The sequence below is a fragment of the Grus americana genome, chromosome 3 (genome assembly GCF_028858705.1).
Source record: "Grus americana isolate bGruAme1 chromosome 3, bGruAme1.mat, whole genome shotgun sequence".
Classification (NCBI taxonomy): domain Eukaryota; kingdom Metazoa; phylum Chordata; class Aves; order Gruiformes; family Gruidae; genus Grus; species Grus americana.
This window is the reverse complement of record NC_072854.1, coordinates 78814892-78836211: the sequence shown is the minus strand read 5'-3', so window position 1 is coordinate 78836211 and position 21320 is coordinate 78814892. Positions and strand designations below refer to the sequence as shown.

The following is a 21320-nucleotide window of genomic DNA, read 5'->3' as shown; positions in this document are numbered from 1 at the left end:
AGAGTTCAGTCCTCCTGGCACTGAGGCATTGCTCTGCACAGGGAAATTCAGTGAGATAAATGGGGAAGGAAGAAGAGCAGAGGCATATTCATTGAAGAGAAAGAAAAAAAAAAACCAAAACAAAACATGCCTTAGATGATGTCATACATGTCATACCTCATACACACTTTAACCACTTTAACTAAGCACTGTAGTGCTGTGAGTATCAGTCATTCCTGTTCCTACAGTTCCATCTGCAGCTGGAGACATTTTTGAATATTTGTGCACGACTTGTCAGAATAGGATGTCTCTGGACCCCTTCTGACATAGTTCAACTTTGCAGGGTAAATATTGTTCTCAAATCTTCAAGCTACATTAAAACTGTTGAAAGTGACATGGTGAAAGCAAGGCTTGGTTGTACTGGGACTATCAAGTAAAGTGTTGCACAGGACTTGGTGACCAAACACATGAATAATTTGCCCCCTCCAGCAGAAGCTGGATTTGACATTACTCTAGGGCTTCTGACATTCCTATAGCTAGGGACTGCTCCAGGGAAAGCTAGGCTGGCTGCAGTTTCAGTGGCGGAAACGGCCACCCACACATGGTGTTGAAAGGCAGCTACTTGAAGAACAGATAATAGAGCAACTGGTTCCCGCTCACCCAACTCATGTATCCCAGCACAACGTCAAGTGGCATTCAAATTAAAGTATGCTAGCTTTTAAAAATACACCACAGGGTGAACAGAAGATAACCACGGACAGATGGGTTGTGTGTGTGCTCACTGCTTCATGGAGAATCATATACCCTTCCTGAAGTTATTTCAAGCTCTTAAGTACGGCACACAGTGATCTCAGGATCTGTGGGATCCAAATGCTTCCTATTTCAGTGTAGGCAGCAGAAAATTAGTCTCCTGTAGCATGGTGTCCACCGTGTTCACCAGACTCTTGCTATCAGGACTTCTTCTCCCCCTCTGCTTCACTACAGACTACACATAGTGGCTTTGCTGCCTGCTAACCAACTTCTTCCTAAGAAGCTGCAGCTGCCTGTCTTGGGAGCTTTAAACACAGGCATTTCTTGGTAGCAACAGCAACGTAGTCTTGGATTTTCATGACCAACTGTGTTTTCAGGTCCCATTTAAAGCAAGTCTTGAGCCCTTCAAAAGACTTTTGCCATACCTTGACCTCACAAAACAGGTCTCTGCCTTGCTTCCAAAGTGACAATCAACAACTCAGTACAAGAAAGTGAACTTCTGTGATTAGATCCCAGTTGGGTTGGTGTCTGGAGAGCAAGATGAGGAGTCCCAGTGCTGTGCTCTGCCTGACAGGAAACACCAGCAAAGAGGGGAAGGGATGGAGTTACAAGCGCCGCGGTTTTGTCAGGGAATTGTTATACCTGCGAGCGCTCACCGCACCATATCCTCGCATCGTTTTCATTTGCACGCGGCTGCAGCACGACGACGGGCTCGGGTCCTGTCTCCGCAGCATCCCCGGACCTCGCTCCCGGCCGGGACGGGCACTCTCGCCCCGGCGCTGCGTACCGGCTCGCTAGCCGCTGTCGCTGCCGGGGGAGGGCGGGCACCCCGTCGTTCCTCGCCGCCGGGGCGGGGGACGAGACGAGGGCTGCCCCAGGGCAGGGGCAGGGGCAGGGGCAGGGGCAGGGGCAGGGGCAGGGGCAGGCAGGAGCCGCCCCCGCGCGGGGCGGAGGGAGCGCACGGGCACTGGCTCCTCTCCGCGCGTATCCACCCCGAGAGGTGGCCCCGGCGCCGCAGACCTCTTCTCTTCCCTCCCTCCCTCTCTCCCTCCCCCGTCCCCACCTCTCCTCCAAAACCGCAGGAGCCGCCACGGCTCGGCTTCACTCGCTCCGGTGCCAGCCGCGGAGCGTGGCGAGCGGCCCTCGCCGCAGGCACGGCCCGGGGCAGGAACAGCCCCTCCGCCTCACCGCCGCCCCATTGCCATGGCCGTTGTCGTGGCCCAGCGTTGACGATGCTGCTGGGCGCCCCGCGGGCGGGCGGCTGGGATCGCAGCCGGGTGGGCGAGAGGCTGCAGGCGGCCCTGGCCGGCCTTCAGGAGCTCCAGGTGCTGCGGGAGAAGCAGCGGGAGCTGGTGCGGGCCGCCCTGGCCATGCCGCAGCGGCCGGCGGCGGGCGGAGGAGAGCAGCTCCTGTCCGCCCACAGCAAGGAGCACCGGCTGGAGGCCACCCTCACCGCCCTGAAGGAGCAGCTGGTAAGGGACAGGACGGGACGTCCCGCTGCCCCCGGGGCCCGTTTCCCGCCTCCGGGGGTCCTGTAGGGCCGCGGCGCTGAGGGAGGGCGGGCGGGCGGGCGGAGGGGAGCTCCCTCTCGGGAGCCGCCGGCGCCGTTTCGAGGCCGAGAGCCGGCAGGGCGCTGCTGCCACGGCCCCCTGCCGCTCCTCCCGCGCCGCCGGCGGTGGTTCCCCCTGCGGGCAGGTGCGAGCGGCGGGGCCAGGGGGGCGGTCGTTGGGGCGAGCTGCGGCGACCGTGCCCGTCCTTGTCGTAGCCGTTATAACGGTCGCTTCTTTTCCTCAGGCGGGGCTCACCTGAGCGCGTATTCATCGACCCGAAATGTGTAGTGTTGATAGAGGGCTCTGTGCCAGGAGGAGCGCTGAGGAGAAGTTGTTACCCGGCATTGCTCATTCATCGGAGCCGAGGAGATGGTTAACTCCAGTAATACATGTATCTCGCTTGTGAGCGCTCAGCTCTTAATTGCAGTAGCCGTTTGAATAGGAGATCAAAAGACGCACAGAGCGAGATACGCGTAAATAGAGTAAGCGCTCAGGGGTTTGGTATGGGTGCGTGTGTGTACACCTGTGTGCGTACACCTCTGTGTGCCGGGGCAGTTGTGTGCTAGTGGGAGTCAATCCGCCTGGAAGGCATTCGTGGGCCAAGAGTACTTTGTTCTTGCCACGGATTGCGTGATCAAAAGACAAGAGTAACTGAATGCCAGGCCTTGTATTCGAAGTGTTACACCGGCCGCTTGCATGGGGTTTTTTGTGAAAGAAAGAAAAATGCTGAATTGTGACTGAAACGAGTTTCATAGGTGAGACAACAATCAAAGGGTAAAGGGCTTTAATCTTTAGTATGGGCAATTACACACTTCAGTAAACTCAGAGTTAATTCAGAGCCTTTTCCCTCCCTGTACTGGTACAAGGCTTGGCCATCAGTTATCAATCAGGTGTGAAAACAGCACAGTTATTCGCTCCCCATAGCCAGCTTTATCTGGCAACATCTCAGAATAAAATTGGCTTTAACCTTCAGGGATACCTACCCACGATGTGAAAACGCAGCAGCGGGTGTATCTTGATTAAAGTAAAACATGCAGGACAAGTGGACTGCCAACCACTTGATTACCTGTCATTGATAATTTTAACTAATGGTACTACTTTATTTCTTTTTTTTTTCTTTTTTTTTTTTTTAAACTAAACAGAAGAATTGAAGGCATTTATTGCCTGTCTGGGGCCACTGGGTTACCAGAAACACCCAATGACCTCTGACCATACTGACTGTTCTTTTTACATGTCAGCTTTGTGCTTTAATTACTCATTTGTTTATATATTTTTCAAATAAAAGATGATAATAGAAGATAAGCTTGTCAGGACTTTACTGACACCTTACAAGGCTTTCCAAGGACATGGGAGAAAATAGCCGTTAAAATGGAATAAAAGAATGGCCTTTAATTGCTGCCCCTAGAAATGCAGGGAGTCGGGAGGATGAGAATAACTCAGCATACTGCTGGAGAGGGATGGATTTCACCAGTAGGTGCCACTGCAATTATAGGAAACATGTCTTCTGGGGGTGCCTGGGAGGGAAGTGTTCATAAAGCTTGAGAGGGATGACTCAGAACTATATAAATCCAGGGGCAGGTTCTTCAGCAAAAATACAATTGTGCAGATGCTTAAAATAGCGATACAAAGCTCTTCCAATTGACCCGTGGCTGCTGGAAGCTTTTCAGACTGGCGTACCTGGTACCTTTGTTGGTTTTTTTCCCCCTGCAAATTGCAGACATATGTTTGAGCAGAGGTGCATACCTCAAAGCTGCTTAACAGCAAAGTAAACCCAGTTGAAAACAGGCTTTTCACAGTCCTGTTAGAAGTAGTCCACAGATCCTAGGAATGCAGCGACCACAGGCTGAAAAGTGGTTCTTGGTGACTCATGAGCAGCATATTACACTCAAAACCCTTGAAAATTCTGTTCGTGATCATGGGAAGTTAAGTTAAAACTAAGAACAACAGCAAATGCAAAGCACAGCATTGCTCAGGGAGTGTTATGTCTTCATCGTTGTTGTTCTTGGCCCATGGACGATAGAGTATGCGATCACTGCTCTATAAGCTTTCTGATTGAGAAACTCATTAACAATGTAAACGTAGCTTTGCCTTGCACTGTATCTTGATCCAAGTTTCAAGTAGGGCTGTAGCCCTGGGCTTTAGCATGGTCATGGTTTAATTCATAAAAAGTTTGGTCCTTGCAACGTGAAAGGGGGAAGCTGTATCAGCTGGAGCTGGCTCAAGGCATCTCAGCAATGGAAACAAGGCAGATAAAGAGTCAAGCCAGGCTTCTCCTATAATGGTGAGAAACAGAACAACAGTGGCAGTACCCTTAAGGAGTCAAGTGCCACTAGCGGGAATGGGTGAAGCAGAGCCATCAAATGCTATAGGGACCACGTGTGGATGCCGCTCCAGCATCCCAATCTCTTCCCCAACAATAAGTACCTGCAACAGCCAGCATCTGGCCTTTCCAGCAGTCTGCCATAGGCAGCAAGGCTGCAGCCTTTCTGCCACCCTTGGCAATCGTGTCCTTTTTTGCCCCAGCCAGTGGCTCTTTTTGGTGGCCAGGGGCTCTTCTGGCAGCTGCAAGTTACATGGTTCAGGCAGGATCAACTCTCTGTAGCAGAAGAGAAGCAGACTTAAATGATGCCATCTACTGTCAGTGTTCCCAAAGGTGTTAAACCAGTCGCTTGGCCAAACTATATCATGGGGACATACAGGAAAAAGAAGAGATGCAAATTCAGGCTAATACAAAGAAATCTATAACATTTTCACTGTCAGAGTAGATGGATATCTAAGGCTGCAGCATCCAATATTTTCTCAGATGTTTCCTCCGAGAACATATTTATAAAAGTTGGTTGATTTGATTTGAATCTGATGAATTTGTTTTGCAAGCTTTCAGGTGGCTTATGTTATAAAAATGTGAGAAGGGACACATTATACTAAAGAGAAAAAAACACTTGGTACCCTGGATTTTGCACAGATTATTTTTCCCTTTTAGATAGTTTTAAATAGGAAAAAATCTTTTAAACCAGGGATTATTATTTTTTTAATACTAAACTAACTTGAAGTTTTTGTCAGCTGAGAGAAAGAGGTACTTCCAGAAGGAATTCACCTCACTGTAGAATAAGGATCTGGGATAAGCAAGATTAATTTTCCTCTGAAACTGGCTGCTTTGCACCATCAGTTATGAAAAGACCCAAGGGCGAACAGATTTTAGATATGCAAAACTAGATAAGATTAATAGTCTCTTTTGTCCATTCCAAAATAGAGTTGGATTAATAAAATTATCAGGTGCTAAAAACCAATACATATCAACCCCTCCTTTAAATGAAGTGAAGATAGTAGTAGTTGAGACTACTAGTCAAGTATGACCAATGGCTTCTGGTGTCTTGATTTGGGGTGCCAATTTTTGTTGACTTAAAGGAACCTGCTTTTCAGAGAGTGTTCTTCTTTCCGGAAAATGAGCGGTATGACAATATCCCAGATTTGGCTCCCAAAAACTGTAGGCCATCGATAGTACAAGTTGATTTGGAAAGTCTGTTCCTGCATTATGCAGTATACAGCAGTCTTCACAGCTGCATTGCCCAGAGCAAACAGATGGTTTCACCTGCAAGGTTTTGTCTCATGTCAGATTCATGTTGCAAATTGAGAAAGAGTGTGTTTAGGGTTTATTGTTCTGGGTGCTGCTTAGCATGGGTATTAGAGCAATAACAACCTCAAGCAAACACACCGGAAAAGCCATCCTTATCCAAATGGTTTGAGGAATGCTTCTTGTCTTGGAGTGCAGAAGGAGTTAACTGAAAGATCAAAGCTACGAAGTCTGCCAGAACCATGAAAACTCAGTGGTGTGAGACACCATAAAAGGGTTAAAAATGATGTAAATCATGTGTGTTGGTTAAAATGCTGTGAAAGTGCAGACAGAACCTGGAGGTATAATAAATAATCTTTGAATACCTGAGAGCCTTGTGGCCTCTCTGTCATTAATCAGAAACCACAGACTGAGGGATTGGCTGGCAAAACATTAATCATTAAGCAATTAATTCCAGCCGTGAAAACAAAACTTTGTGATTTCCTGAGTAGGTGGGATTGAAGAAAGCATGGTGTGTTTTTGCTTTTTCACCATAAAGGAAATAAAGAAGTACTGAGGAGGTCATACATTCATCATTCAGATGGGATAGACAATCTCCTTTATTAGCCAGTTCTTCCCTTCCTTTTTGTTTATATGGAACAGGAAGAGGGAAAATCACCACAGGTTTTCCTAGGAAGCAGTAATGAGCCTCTTGAGCTTAAACCTTTCTAGATGTGCAGCACTAACAAAAAGGGGCTTTATTTCTTACGTCTTATGTTCCTCCAGTTCTCTATAAAAGCGTGCTAGGAATACCTTTTTATTCTTCTCAGCAGCATCGCTAGCCGTAACAGTTGTCTTGTGAGACTGAGGACATCTGTCTTTTTTTCTCTTTTCCTTGAATCCCAGTTTCTAATCATTTACTGATTACCTTAGGATCTTAGCTTTTCTTGCTTTTAGTATTTATAGCTATGGAGAAACCTAAAAATGCAAATATTAAAAACTGAATAATCTGAACATAAGGAAAGTGGAGTTGAAAATGTGTACATACTGATTTTGATTTTCTGCACGTCATTTAATTTTGCAGATACTTTAATTAGTTCAAGGGACCTAGATTTTTTTTTTTTTCATATTTGGAGTTGGAAATGCTGCTAGAACTGCCACTTGTATTTTTAAATCTGAAATGTACACATAAGGAATAATCTTAGTCATGTTTTTCTTACCATTACTGAATGGAAACCCAGCCCCTCAAGGGCTGTGAGCACAACTTTACAACAAACTTCAAGAGACCACCTTTCTGTAATGTACTGTTGGATGGATGGTGAGGTGTGATATAATTAGAAGCTGCCTAAATAGCAACTGGGCCTAGATAATTTGCCAAGTGCCATGTGAGAAGTTTGTGACAGAAACCAACTGCGGTTCTTTGGCTGTTACCTAACGCCTGGCCATCTGCCTCACCAAGCTGATGGCATAAATACTGGGGGAGCAACTGCAGGAGCTGTTACCTCAGATCAGCCTGGCCAGTGATTGCAGTAGGCAAAGGACCATGTTGCTGGGCTTCTGAAGGATTATTCACAAGCTTGAGACACCATTTATTTTAAATACAGTCATTTTCACAGCAGAATTCAAATGCCACCTTCTCCTTGCATAAAATGTGTTCAAATATCTAGCCACGAGACATGCAAGGAAACCTTTCAGCTAAATAGATGCCACGAATTGTGCAGTGTACCCTTTCAACTATAAAGAGATATCAAAGCCAAGGGTTTTACAGAAGTGAGTATGCTGCCTTTACTTTGTATAGCAATAAGATACCTTTACATACAGCGGTTTCCCTTCATCAGGAGGCATCTTAGAGTTCATGCAGACAATCTGTAATGTTTATCTGCAGTGTATGGCAAAATGCAGTACATATATTAATATGTTAATTAGTTAAGATTGCTATCCTTTTTCGAGATACAGTTCTCCTCATAGGTGTAACAAAATCCCCAAAGGTTAAAATAAGTATATTCAGTATGAAAAGTTTTGAGAACATGTTCAGCTGGACGAGAGACAATATATACTGAGAAACAGAATGTCTTGTATTTGACCATTATGTCAGTCTTGTTACAGAGAGACAATTGCACCAGTCCCTAGCTAAGCAAAACACTTCATGAGAGCAGACTCTGTCCGGCACAGATGGCCTGAATTCATGCCTTGCTGCTGAGATTCTAACTGTGATTATTCTTCATTTCCTCCTTCTTCTCTTGACTTGTGAATTAGTCTCGTTTGAGGAGACAGGATGTTGGCTTGAAAAGCCACCTGGATCAGCTAGACCAGCGAATAAGTGAGCTGAAATTGGACGTCAGTAAGACCTCCAGTGAATACTTGGATAGTGACAGCCGGCCCAGCTCAGGTAATGTGCACTTGGTCATTTATTCCCAGGGATGTGGTGCTAGCAGAACTGAAGGGTGTCAACTGCTAAGCAAAACTCTCTGTATTGTTTGGTCAGAAACAGTGCCTCATGGCTGAGGTGGGGAGAAGTCATCTGGCACAGAGTACACTCACAGACCTGGTGGGACTTTTCCTGCATAGTTGACTTAGTTGGAAATGTTATTCATTCAAACAGTATTTTTTCTGGATTTTTTATTTTATTTTAAAATGGACATTTTAGCCACAAATTGGAGGAGGAGGAGACTGATTGATTAATAAATTACCTTGTCCAGTGTAGAATAGCCATTGGCAAAGTGGCTAGAGTACTTACTAGAAGTGAAGGAGACCAACATCCATGTCAATGCTCTGGTTGAATCCAAGAAGGGTCCTGAACCTAACTGAGGCTGTGAAGATCACTACCACTGCAATGCTCTGGCCAAATGACTGATCATTTATATAAAAATGAAATGGCTCTATTAAAAGACACTGAGAAAAGCCATCCCAACAGTTTGATGACTAAAGCTCTCATGGACGGAAAGAGATTGAGTTTCAGGTTTCTGGTCTGATTCACAGAGCATGCTGTACTGCAGACTTTTATAGCTAGGATGTCTGTTAAAACCAGTTTCAGTTAGACAATGGGAATACTTCTTTTTAAACAGAATTTTGCAAAGCCTTAAGTCTTCAGTGAGACAAGGCAAGATTTTATTTTATTTACAGTATACAGATTTGTAGCCTGGTATTTAGAGCGGGTATAAAAATTGCAAGTTTCTGTTCAGTGTTTAAATTGAGGAGTTGTGCGCTTAGGCACATACAGTTCAAAAGGAAACAGTTTCCTTTTCTGTTTACTTTGCAGAGAGGAATAATAAAAATACCTATCCTGAATTTATACAGAGCCTTTTTTTAATACTTCCATAATTAATTGGCAATGATCACAAGACCTGGAGAGGGAAGATAGCCTCCATTCTCTGCCCTTAGACATTCCAGCTATCATAGACTTGGCAGTTCTGATCACAGGCTAGTTTTACGCTACTTTCCCATCCAAGTTGTGCTTGTATGCACTTAGCACAAGTTACAACAGCGTAAGACGGCTCTGTTTTACACCAGTTGCATAATAGTCCCCAAAGAGGTTCTCCAATGAAGAACTGGGCGTGATGGCGCTGCACTTCACCCCATCCCACCCTAAGAGCTAAGCATGCATGTGCGTGCCAAGCTGGCTCAGGGCCTAAGTAAATATGTGGAAGCCAAATAAAAGGTTGTTGAATTAGAGTATACCTCTGCTAAAGTTACCCAAATAAGTGATCGTAAATTTAGGCCTGTGGCATATAGCAAATGAAGATTTATTTTATAATCTGCATTTTTCTTCTACAGAGCATGTTTAGTTACTGTAAATAAGAAATACATTCCTATTTGTTTTAACTCTGCAGGTTTCTATGAACTGAGCGACGGTGGGTCTTGCTCACTGTCCAATTCTTGTACCTCTGTGTACAGTGAGTCCATCTCCTCCTCCCACACCAGTCTATTGCCTGGCTCTCAACACCCTAAAGCAAGGCTCAGTGTGTTTGATTACCGACCCAAGTCTGCAGATGAAACTACTGTGCACACCACCAGCTTCCAACAGCAGGGAACCTATGTCAGCGATGGATGTCGGACTACAGCTAGCACGGACATTTCTGGTACTCCTGCCAGGTCCCGACCGAGGCCAGTTTCCACAGGTAATTGACGGCAGAACTGGATACTCCTTCAAGAGAAGGGCATAATCCTGGTTATTACTTTTAGGACCTAATATACCAATGTGTAATCAATATATAGCACTCATTTTTAATATACAAAGTGAGAATTAATTGAAACCACAGAGCCACATGGTTTACTGTCCAACTTTCACTTGTCTCCATACTCAGATACTTTTAAACAATAACAAATATGCGGGTGTATGTATTTAGAAATGGAAAAAATATTTAAGTGCATGAGAAAAAATCGTAATGAATGTTGAGATAGTTTTTTTTACTTTACCTGCTTGTGAAATCAGAAAAATTGCAGTATATGAAATACCTGGTGTGAAGGTGCAGGGATATATGAAAAATATAAGGTGAATTCAAAATTAGAGGTGATGCATTTTACTGAGAAAGATTTTACAGAAATCTAAAGAGAGACACCTCCAGATTTTGTGCCTCTTTTCTCAATCTGTTGTATAATGAGTATGATAATATTTATATATACCTTGCCCTAATTATTCAAATTAATGTGGACTGAAATGATACTCTCTTTCATAATTTGTTATGTACCATTAGGGATAACAGACACCAAAGGTTAACTGACGATCTAGGAACCAGTCATGAGCCTAACAGTGGATCAACCATGAATTTGCATTATACCTTTGGACAAAATGGACAAATCCATTAACATTCCAAATCTCTTGTTTACCTATCTGTGAAGAGATATCATATCACTTATTTTGGGTCCTTCCATGGCCTCAGAGCAACCTTGTGTTAGTGCAGTTCATAACTGGCACCCAGCCAGGTTTGTGACAGTGCCATTATAGAAACAGGGAAGCTGTAGGGAACATCATTTCAAGTACCGTGTCACTCTGGAGTCATTCCCACAGCTTATTGACCAGAGCTAGCTCACCTCTTGCTTGCTTGGAGCAGAAGCAAGACCACCTGTTCTGTACCTACCTGTGCAGACACACCTGAAGCGATGGTGGTAAATTGTATCATAAAAGCAAAGTCTTCTCAAGGCTTCTCAGAACCTGAGGATGAAGCTGAGCTTAATGATCCATGGCTTCCATGTTCAGATTACAGACTTCTTGTTCTATCAGAAACTTTCCTGCCTTGCAACATTTTGCTAAGACCCCAGGGACTTTGTGGTTTTTTGGATATGGAGATAGGCTAGCAGAAGAAGAGATAGCTGATGTTAAGTAGGGAGTGAGGCTACAGACCTCCTTCAGCCCTCCTTCCTTTTTCCACCACCACCTTCCTTCTTCCTGTCTACAACCTCTTAGTTCCTTCAGTGTGAGAAACATAAGTAGTGGGGTAAGAGTGGGTGTAGTCTTGAAGAAACAGTTCTTGCATTGCAGGAAGTAAGGCAAAATGTTACTTCAGAAAAGCATCATTTGGAGAGGGGAAGAAATTTCTCTTTTCCTCTCCTTAGCTTGTCCCCACAGGTAACTGTAGGTGTAAACTGATTGCCTTTTCTTTCAGTGGCAAGCAGAAAGCTTGCTGAGACACCACAAGACCAGCATTCTTTTGATATCTTCCTGATTTGTTTGCACAAGACACCACCACTACACACTGCCAACAATGTCCTAAAGAATTTTCATTATGAAAATATGTTGTTTGAGAAATCATCATCCTAACCTTTGTGGTAGCAGGTCCGTAAGTGCCTTAGCTAGGACACTGCAGACAATGCCAAATTTTGAAGTCTTTCAAAAGCTTCCTGTCACAGGACAGAAATAGTCACTCTAAGTGAAATATGTGGTTGGATTTGATGGTTGGGTTTCCTGGTACCATGAAGCAGCCAGTCTGCACTGTTGTACAGAGAAATCCAAGCTAACTGGAGATGGTTCCAGTACTCTTGGTACCAGAGGTAACATGGCACCATAGCATTCTATCAGATGACTTGTCTGGATGGAACAGTCTTGCTTCACTCAAGAACACAGCCTGTCCTCTCAGCGCACAGGAGATGCTCCTGAGAGGAAGGTGCAGCAGTCAAGTGTAACTTACAGCAACCTTGACAGTACTCCAAAATTTAAGACATCTTAATTGGTGGCCATAAATGCCATCATCAGGGACTGTGCCTTCAATCTTCCTTAGATTTTTTTTTCTCTGTCAAAGTAACGGTTCTTTAGTCCTTTCTTCTGCATCCTTAAGGTTGACTTTCAAAAAACCCACACACAGAATTATGGCATTCCTAATTTTCTGCTTTTTCATAAAATCTCTGAATATTTCTTTCTGGAATTAAATACTCTAAGAAGTTATTTACTTGAGAAAGGCATGAGACTGGTAATGTTATCAAATGAAATGAGAGATCCAGTTAGGAGGTTTCAGTGGATTTGGGGTTAAGGAAAAGTAGAATCACATCACTCTCTGGCTTATGGGACACATGAGTCTTGGCTCTCCTGTGTGCATTGAGTGCTTCTGTTTACTAATGCCTTACTAAAGCAAAATGCAAAAGAATAAATAACCACAGCTTCCAGCATTTAAGAGGTTAAGAAACACTGTAACCTAGTGTCTGCTTAAGTCCTCTTAAAGCGGCTGGTTAAGTACTATACTTTTTCCAAGACGTGATATAAAAGGGTTGGAGGAAAACCTGGAATTCAAATTTAACCACTTTAAAATAAAATACCATTGACTCTGCATGCTGTTGTAGTCATATATCCAGAGGAAGTCTTTATCCTGTCCTGGGGGAAAGTGTTCAAAAACTGTATCTGTTGTATTGGATAATTTTACATGACATTCAGCTTCAGGCTTTCTGGTTGTTGGATTCACTTTTTTTCTCTGCTAACAAATAAAAATAATCCCTTATTTTTGTTTAGTTGCTTGGGTTCCTGTTAGTCTGTGACATTCTAGAACATTTTTATGTATGCACAGATTTACTTTCATCCAAGTAACACAGGTTAAATTTCCTGCAAAGGCATGAGTTTTATTATTGGCATTAAAAGGCATTCTAATCTCCGTTATGCTCAGGTGAATAAAAGCCTTTAAGTAATTCAGTGATCTTGAAGGGCTGAAACTATTTTCTTCATTCATGCTACTGATTTTAGTAAAAGCTAGCACATCCCTCTGAAATAGCACTTTCAGCATTCAGTTTGAATGTAATTGTCTGTGATTTAATTAGGTTATTTATTTTCATCCACTGTGTAGGTGACTTGGAAAGACTCATTCCAGCAGACGCTAGATTTCAGAAAGAAGCAGATCCCAAATCCATGTTGCCTCTGTGCCATGCCGGAGACACGCACTTGCTCAGCGTGGACCCCAAATTCCAGAACGACTTGGTCTCCCAGAATGGCATTGATGTGTATCCTTACCCAAGCCCCCTTCATGCGGTGGCTTTACAAAGTCCCCTTTTCTCCCTGGTGGGTACATCCCCTGAAGCAGACCTCCAGGCTCCTCCCAGCAAACCCATGCCTAGTGCAACAGGTCCCAGCTTGATTAGGACTAGGCCAACCACTGAGGCCAAGCCAGGGGGTTACATCAATAAATTACTGCAGCTGACGAGATGCAAAGGGAACAATCGGGCTGATGCCAGTGAGTGGGTTTCAACAAAGAGCCAGCCAGCCACAATGCACCAGAGACTCATTATAACCCCCAGCACCGGTGGAGTGAAAATTAACAGCAGCAGTAGCCAGCTGGAAAAACAAGTGAGTTCTCTGGAAAGTAACAAAGCTGAAGGGAAGCTGGAGAGAGAGGTGCCGGAGGGGGAATGTGCCAAGCAGCAGGAGACCATGCGCTGTGTGAATGAAGAGCAGCCATCCACTCGGCCTGACACAGAGCCATCAGCTGTGAATAGTTGTTATCCTGCCAAGTCAGCAGCAAGGGGCTCTCCTCTGGCAGAAGCAACAGAGAGCAGCGTGGAGCGCAGTTCATCCGGCTCGCAGCTGTGCCAGGAGGACTCCAGCCCAGGCACCTGGAATGCTAAAGCCATCCCACCCAGAAAGTTGCCCCTCAAAAGGTGTGGCAATGCGAAATTGGCTAATGCTGGGGGTCATGAGAGAGTGGCACGGAGTGAGTTCGTTCATGCTCAGTTTGTCCCTGCAGAATCCCACCAAGTCCGGGTCAAGTTTGCCAGCTCCAAAACAAAGGCAGTGAAGGTAAAGAGGAGGAATAGTGAAAAGGTACTACGGCCTGGGAAGCAAGCCTTCTGCATGGAGAAGGTGAGAGGGGTCCATGGAGCTGCCAGGCTGCCTGCTGAGTGGAATCAGCCCCAAAGACCACACGGAACAAAGAGCCTGGTGCGGAGACCTTCGTATTCTGGTGATGCAACCGGCAGGTCATGCTCTGAGTCTAGCCTGTTCCCTGTGCAGGTCAGGCTCCCCACCATGCCATCCAGGCCAGAGCCCTACAGAGCCTCTGCCAATGCACTGTATTCCCTCGAAGCAGCTTGCGTAGACACAGCCAACAAGAAGAAGCAGCGCAAGTGGCAGTCCACAGTGGAGATCTCTGCCAAGGCCCACCTGGCCAGCCTCTCTAGTAGCTTTGGCCTGGGAGCGCCAAGGCAGCCATCAAGGAGAGCTGGTGTCCTGCGCACTGTCAGTATGAGGGCTCGCTCCAAGAGTCAGCGCCACGGAGCTTACGCCAAAAGCGAGTCAGACCACTCTGAATACTCTGCAGAGTGCGCTTCCCTCTTTCACTCCACCATCGCAGAGACCAGTGAAGGAGAGGTCAGTGATTTCACAACTAACCGTTTCGGGGACAGTGAGTCCAGTGAAAGCGATTCAGATGGCAGCAGTAACAGCAGCAGCCTTGCCCTTGACTATGATGAGGGGGATGAAAGTGAGCTGATTTGGCCTGAAGGTTCGGTCAGACAATCGGGGACTGTCCAGGCCTCTTCCAAGCCTCTTCCCCCAGTGCCCAAAATCTGTCGCATCAAAGCTTCAAAGGCACTAAAGAAGAAGATTAGGAGATTCCAACCTGCCTCTCTGAAGGTCATGACCATGGTTTAAGGGAGAGCAAGCATCTGCTTCTTACAGTGAGGCATCCTGTTGGCTCTCATTTGCAAAACAAGAGAACCCGTGTGCAGAGAAAAGGACATGCTTAAACAAACTGTGAATAACCCCTGAATCCACACAAGGGATCGTTTGTTAATGCTTGGACATAAATGTCACTGTATCTAATTTCCTCTTTTGCCATTTATTCTGTAAATATGGATCTGTGTATATTGTGTGATGCCTTTTTTTACTATGCAGAAGGGTCACTATCATGAAAATGAAAACAAGCTCTGCCATAAGATTTTACAGGCAGGCTCTTGATGGTTTGTTGACCATACACACCCACAGAATCAGTCCCAGACACAAAGGCTTCCTGAGAAGAGGGGCTCTTCCCACCTTGATATTTGGTAGCATCCCTCCCTCTTGTGAGGAATTCCTTGCAGTCTGAAGTCTGCGTTAACCATCCAGCTGTCACTGTGCTTGTACAGAAGAGCTCTCAACGCTCTCCATAGTTTTACTTTCTTTCAGCTCAACCATCCCATACCTTCTCCCAAACATCAGGAGGACTAGTCTGTTCTTCCATAAAAACATAATATGTTTAATCAAGAAGGCACATGTATTTGTGAATGAGAACAAGGCTTCAGTTTGTTTCCTGTCTTCAAAACTGAGAATATAGGGATGTTTCTTTCAACCCCTCTCTTTATGATGTTACATGTTATTGTTCATTTGTTGAATGGGTGAAAGAACATGAGGGCTCAGTGCCACGGGATGTGAATAGCTGGGGCTGAGATTATAGCTTTGCCCCTGAAAGTGCAAATTCAATAAATACTATTTAATGTACTTCTGAAAATTGTGCTTGTCTGACTTTGATGTCTAAAGAAAATTATTTTGAACTCTAATGTCGCGTCAGGAACACAGAGGAGCTTTCTTTGGTGAAATGGATCTGCATTTTCATGATCGCTGTGGAGAGGGGTTCTTTTTTATTTTTCAGAGGGTTGTTATAGCTCAGTCAGAACTAGGGTCCTTTCAGCCTCTACCTCAGGAAACCAGCTTCACCACTGGCTCCTAAATGAGTGAATTTATAAAACAATATTTGTATTGAGGACAGGGTAGTCTTCAGCCGACTCAAATTGATGCCATTTTGTTAGAAGACACTTAATTTAAAACATACATTTATGTATACATAATGTGTTTTGAATACATTTGAGAGCATCTATGTGAAGCTTTGAATCAGTTGCTAAACTGATCAAGTGATTTTTCTTTTGTGTTCAGACAAGCAGTTCTAATTCTTTCCTCTGAGCACAGCAATCTGGAAGCTGAGCTGAAATTCACCCTGTGTTTAGCAAAGAGCAGGTTTTATCCTCCTACCCTGTTTCAGTGCCCAATCTGAATACATTCCTGGCCTAGGAGATGTAGGCATTACCTCACACACAGTGTACTGGATCTGAAACAAAAGGCAAGTGCTTTGCAGAAACTGGGTAAAAGAGTGCTTGTTTACTCCAAGGATTCATTAGCAAACAGAAGTATTGAAAGGCGAAACTTTTAGCCGATGCCTTCTGTTCTTTGGAAGCTATGTTATGTTTTTAGGCCACTCCATTTTCAAATAGTTTTTTGAAAATGAGGTAGAGAAAGATCAAAGTTTGGTGAAGTCATTTAATTCTGAGTATTCGAGCTAGTGCATAACACCACCCTTACTGCAACTAGGAAAACACTATATTTTAGTCAGTGGAATATGTTTAAGCATTTTTTCATGGTTCCAAGAGTATTGGACATAATCACTCCGCTCCACTAGGATTAATGGGAGAATTTCACAGGTCTGCTGGTGTTTTGTTGTTCAGCATGTCTAGAAGCAGAACAAACAAAATAGTGATTTATGCCTTGTTGACTTTCTACACCACGAAAGGATTCTTTTTCCCGTTTACACAAAAGGTTTAGTTTGGGAGAGTGTGTCAAAAGTTACATATGAAACTTTAATCCATGGACTTGCTGTATTGGGGTGGGGTTTATTTGTTAGATAGGAGTTTTGAGGGTATTGGGGGGCGGGGGGAGGGGCAGGGAGGAGGAGGAAATTGTTCCTAGCTAGAAAACTGCCCTGGGTAGGAGTGTTCTGAAACCTAGTAAAAACCACCACCCAGTAGCTCCCTGCTTTTTTATCAGAGTAAGCTCAAACAATAAGTTTGTGGTCCCACAACTCAGTAAATCCCGCTTTAAGGCTCTGTCAGAAATGTTGCCAGACACATGATGAAAGTGCTTATCCAGAATGAACTCACACTGCCAATTCAAATAAAGAAAAATGACTTAATTTTGTACTGACAGGTTTTATGCCAGATGAGGTATCACTGCCTCTACAGCTCACGCTCTCTGCCAGGTCAGATAACACCTCTCCTCCCAGAGCCAACGTAAAGCCAACATAAAAGCATAAAGCTGACACATCATCATCCTATGCCTTGGCTAAATTGACAGAAATACGATTATGTGCTCACTCTTGATCCGGGGGAAACCTGTGGTGCTGGAGAACCCCAGAAATGCAGAGAACCTGCTGTTAAGTGCTGAGGTATCACCACGTGCAGTGATGCTACTCAGCTGAGACTTTCTGGGAGGGCAGAACGTGTGGTGCCACCCCTCCTGACTGCAGGACATGGGACCTTCTCCCTAGCACTGCCCTTTGGAAACACTGCTTTCCTCTGCTGGAGCAGAAACTGCATGCGGAACAGAGCTCTGGAGGGAAGAAGTAGGACAGTACAAAGCAGGGCAGGAGACTCGGGAGGCCGATAGTCCAGCTATACTGGCACCAAAAATATGACTGTAGTTCAGTACACTGGTAAAAATTATTACATTTTGTTGGCATGTACACTGACATTTTTGATAACAGCTGGGGACTAGTGTGACATCTGTCGGTGCTCTGTCCATCAGAGACTGTGGGCTAGCTCTGCTGACAGCACCCAGGAATACCCACCTCCTAAGCAAACAGATCTGAAACATATTTAAAACCAACAAATATCAGTAAGTACTCTGAAGCACTATTCTTTTATATGTATATACTAAACGTCATAAAAACAGCTTTCAGCTCCATATGAAGCCTCATAGAATAAGGATGCTGAACTTTATTCGTGGTCATGGCAATACAAAATAGAAAGATTCACTGTCTATGTTCCCTTCCAGAAGGAATCCACAGAATCTTTTTACCTTGCAGCAGCGTCTTGTACTATAAAGGCCAAAGAGAGAATGCAAAAAATGTCAGTCGGTGATTCAATTAGAAGTCTAGCACCAAACCTGATACGTTTTAGGAGTGAGAAGTTTAGCACTTTCACTGTGACTTGATTAGCAACTGTATAGATCTGAGGGCTGTTTCAGAACAGCTTTATGCAGCGTCTCTGTTTCAGGAGCTAACATCTGTCATCCTCGCTCCAAGTTCCAGTGAATCAAAATCATCCACTGCTGAAATCTATGCACCAGATCAGCAATTTCCTTCTGTCAAAGGCAGACATTTACACTTTGGTGTAGGAGCAAATTGCTCCTAAATCACAAAGGAAAGAAAAGAAAAAGAGAATAGAAAGGGAATTAAGGAAGCTTTAAGAGCAATTTTCAGAATAGGTCAGAATTACGATTTTAAACACTTCATTAATCCTTTTATTGCTCTAATAATTTTGGAACTGGATAATTATCAGCCTTCTTGGCCTTGACACATTCTTAGATTTTTCAAGTCCACATCCAGTACCCAAACCATGGGACAGAGTCAGAGAACTGATGTTTTGTTGGAGACACCATCCATCAGACCAGACCTTTGTTTGAAGTGATTTCTGGTCAGGCAGGGCACTGGTCAATAAAACGGCAGTTATCATGTGGTGAGTCTCAAAACCAGCTACGGATGATTCTCATCCTGGTGAACTTGAGGCCAGCGGACATTTTAAGACTGTGCTGGGGTCTGTTTTGTGTTTGCTTACCCATCCTGGTCCGAAGCTCGGCAGGGGTGCGAGCTGAAGGTGAGAGGTGCTCCAGGAGCAGCTGACAGGCAGGCGATAGCGACAGCTCTTTGGGAAGCGAGTTGCTGCCCGCAGGACAAGGCAGGCTGAGCGTGGCACCAGAGGGCTCTGGCAGTTCAGGCCCCAGCAGCCTTTGCTAGCTTCTTTATTGCTGTGAAGACTCTAACCCAGCCCCACTGCTGCTCATGTGGCAGTGCTGGGACTTGAAACATTCACAGGCCACCTGCGCCCAAAGCCACAGGCTGATCACTCCTGAGCTACAAGGTCAGGGAGTGCCCCAGTCCAGAGCCCTTCCAGACTACCAAGTGCAAAATCCCCAGTGGGGCAAAGAGCGCTCAAAGGAAGCGTGCAGCAAAACAAGGGATCTCTGATTACTGTCTGTAACTGAGCAAGACAACAGTGTGCCAGGGAAGGACTGCCCAATCGCTACTCTGAAGCAATAGCAGCAGCTTTCATTTTCCAGCCCCTTTTGAGCCCTCCTCAGACATCCTGAGGCTGAAGGGATCACCCCAGCTGTGCTCAGTGGAAGAGAGTAGCTCAGCTTTTAACTACAGCAGCCCCTCTGCCCTCCACAGCACAGCAAACCCGTTGGCTCCTGCAGAGAGCTGTAGTACCTATTGCTCCCTAACCGTGAACTCACCCCTCCTCGCTGAACGTGCTCCCCAGGCAGCTGACCCGAGACGAGCAGCTTGAGTGACCATGTAAAGGAAAGAACATATGTTAATCTGGAAAACAAGGAGTCCTATGGCTGAAACTTGCTAGTGAGAAATACAACCCTATAATGACACCAATACAGCATTTAGGCAGAGTCTCCTGTATCTTACATGGATGTGAAGGAGACCTGGGATTCCACCATTAGCTGCTGCTCTGTACAGACAGTTACTGTGATACTTCAGCTACAGGTGAAGAGTGATCAACAGGAAAATGCTCAGCTAAGGGCTGTTTCTCATGTTTGTACTTCTCAGGTTTAAAGCCATTGCAGTATGTCTAATCATACTGCAATGCAGAACGTCAGCAGAATAACAGCTGAAATGAGCAGAAGTCCAGCCACCATCAATTCTATTAATTCCATGTGTTATCATTATAATGAAGCCTGGAGACTATTGTTAGCTAATACTGATTTTTTTTTTCAAGCATTCCAGTGCTCTTCCTTTCTGTTCCTGGCTCAGCATTTGTAACGCAGAATGCAGTGCATCAAATTCACCCATGACATAATTCCTGGGAAGTCAATGGAGCTACCTCACAGATTCATTTATCCCCCTCATGCTGTTCTCAAGATATCAGCAAGTGGGATGATTGGCATGACAGATGGAAAATAAGGAGGATTTCAGACCTCACTTTCATTCTTGATTGGGCTGCGGGCTGTGGAACTAACTGTTTATGTCTGGTTTGCCTGCGGAGAACCCTGCTGCCATGTCACAGCTGTGTTAGTGGCGGAGCAGGGGAAATGGTTAGGGCTGTGCACTGTGAGGGCATTTCATGTTTATTCTGGTTTTCAAAACACAAATTGAAAGAGTACCAGCAGTCTGGTGATCCTGTAAAGCTACAAACCAACACAGGACAAAGCCCACAGATCAAATAGACCAGGCAGGGCTGACCAGGCAATGTTGAACCCAAACTGCAAACTTACAAGCCCCAAATGAAGACTCTTAGTTTCAGCAGGAGACTTGAGCAGCTGGATGTGCTCAAAAGCTCTGTCAAATCACTCTGGGTGCCTGGTCTTCAGCATCCAAGACAGAGATGTCAGACTAACAGGCTGCTCTGAGAAATATGCATTACTGCAAACCTTCATTCCTACATTTACATGCAATATTTTCTCTCCTTTCCTGGTGTCCCAAAAGTGAGTCTAAAAAGCTAACGGTTCAAATTCACTCAACGTGTTATTATGTTTAAGACTCTACCAGACTCTTCTACAATTTCCAAGATGGAGTGATGAGGACACATTGACTCTTGAGACAACAGGAGGTATCCTTCAGTGGGAATCCAGAAATGAAACTTACATCCACAAAAGTTGTAGCATCAATAAGAGCTTTACTATTTAACATGTAAAAGTTCAAGACTGTGTGGACCACTGCAATACAACACAAATAAAATCTTAAATCTTCTAAGATTATTAGCTCATTCACTAATGAAAGTCAAGAAGTTCAATTATGAAAACAGTCTTTGAGTTTGACAGCTGTCTGGGTATATAGAATTTGGCAGAAAATGCCAGTAGTATGGCTTTTTATGTTTTTTTCCCCTGTTTTCCATTTAACATTCCCTAAAGAACAAAATCAAAAGACGACAAGCAGAAGTTCATTTTCACGCTCTTCATTAGGAGAGTCATCTGACATGACCCTCCCTTGATGCACTTGGACATGCAAAAGAGTAAGAGAGAGACAGTTGCAGTTGGGATGAAAATTGGTTGTATCTTAAACATGCAATGCAGAAACCATTTTTTAACCTGTTCAATGGCAGGA

At 44.7% G+C, this 21320-nt stretch overlaps 1 protein-coding gene across 1 annotated transcript; it reads left to right on the top strand.

Annotated features, from left to right (window-relative positions):
* Positions 1-1671: 1671 nt before the first annotated feature.
* Positions 1672-15728, top strand: DACT2 (dishevelled binding antagonist of beta catenin 2; the record flags this gene model as incomplete). The annotated part of the gene is given in 5 exon segments (XM_054822120.1): positions 1672-1756; positions 1759-2201; positions 8086-8218; positions 9660-9947; positions 13095-15728. Coding segments are annotated over 5 exon segments (2748 nt in total), but the record flags the coding sequence as incomplete, so codon positions are not given.
* Between the last annotated feature and the right edge of the window lie 5592 nt (positions 15729-21320).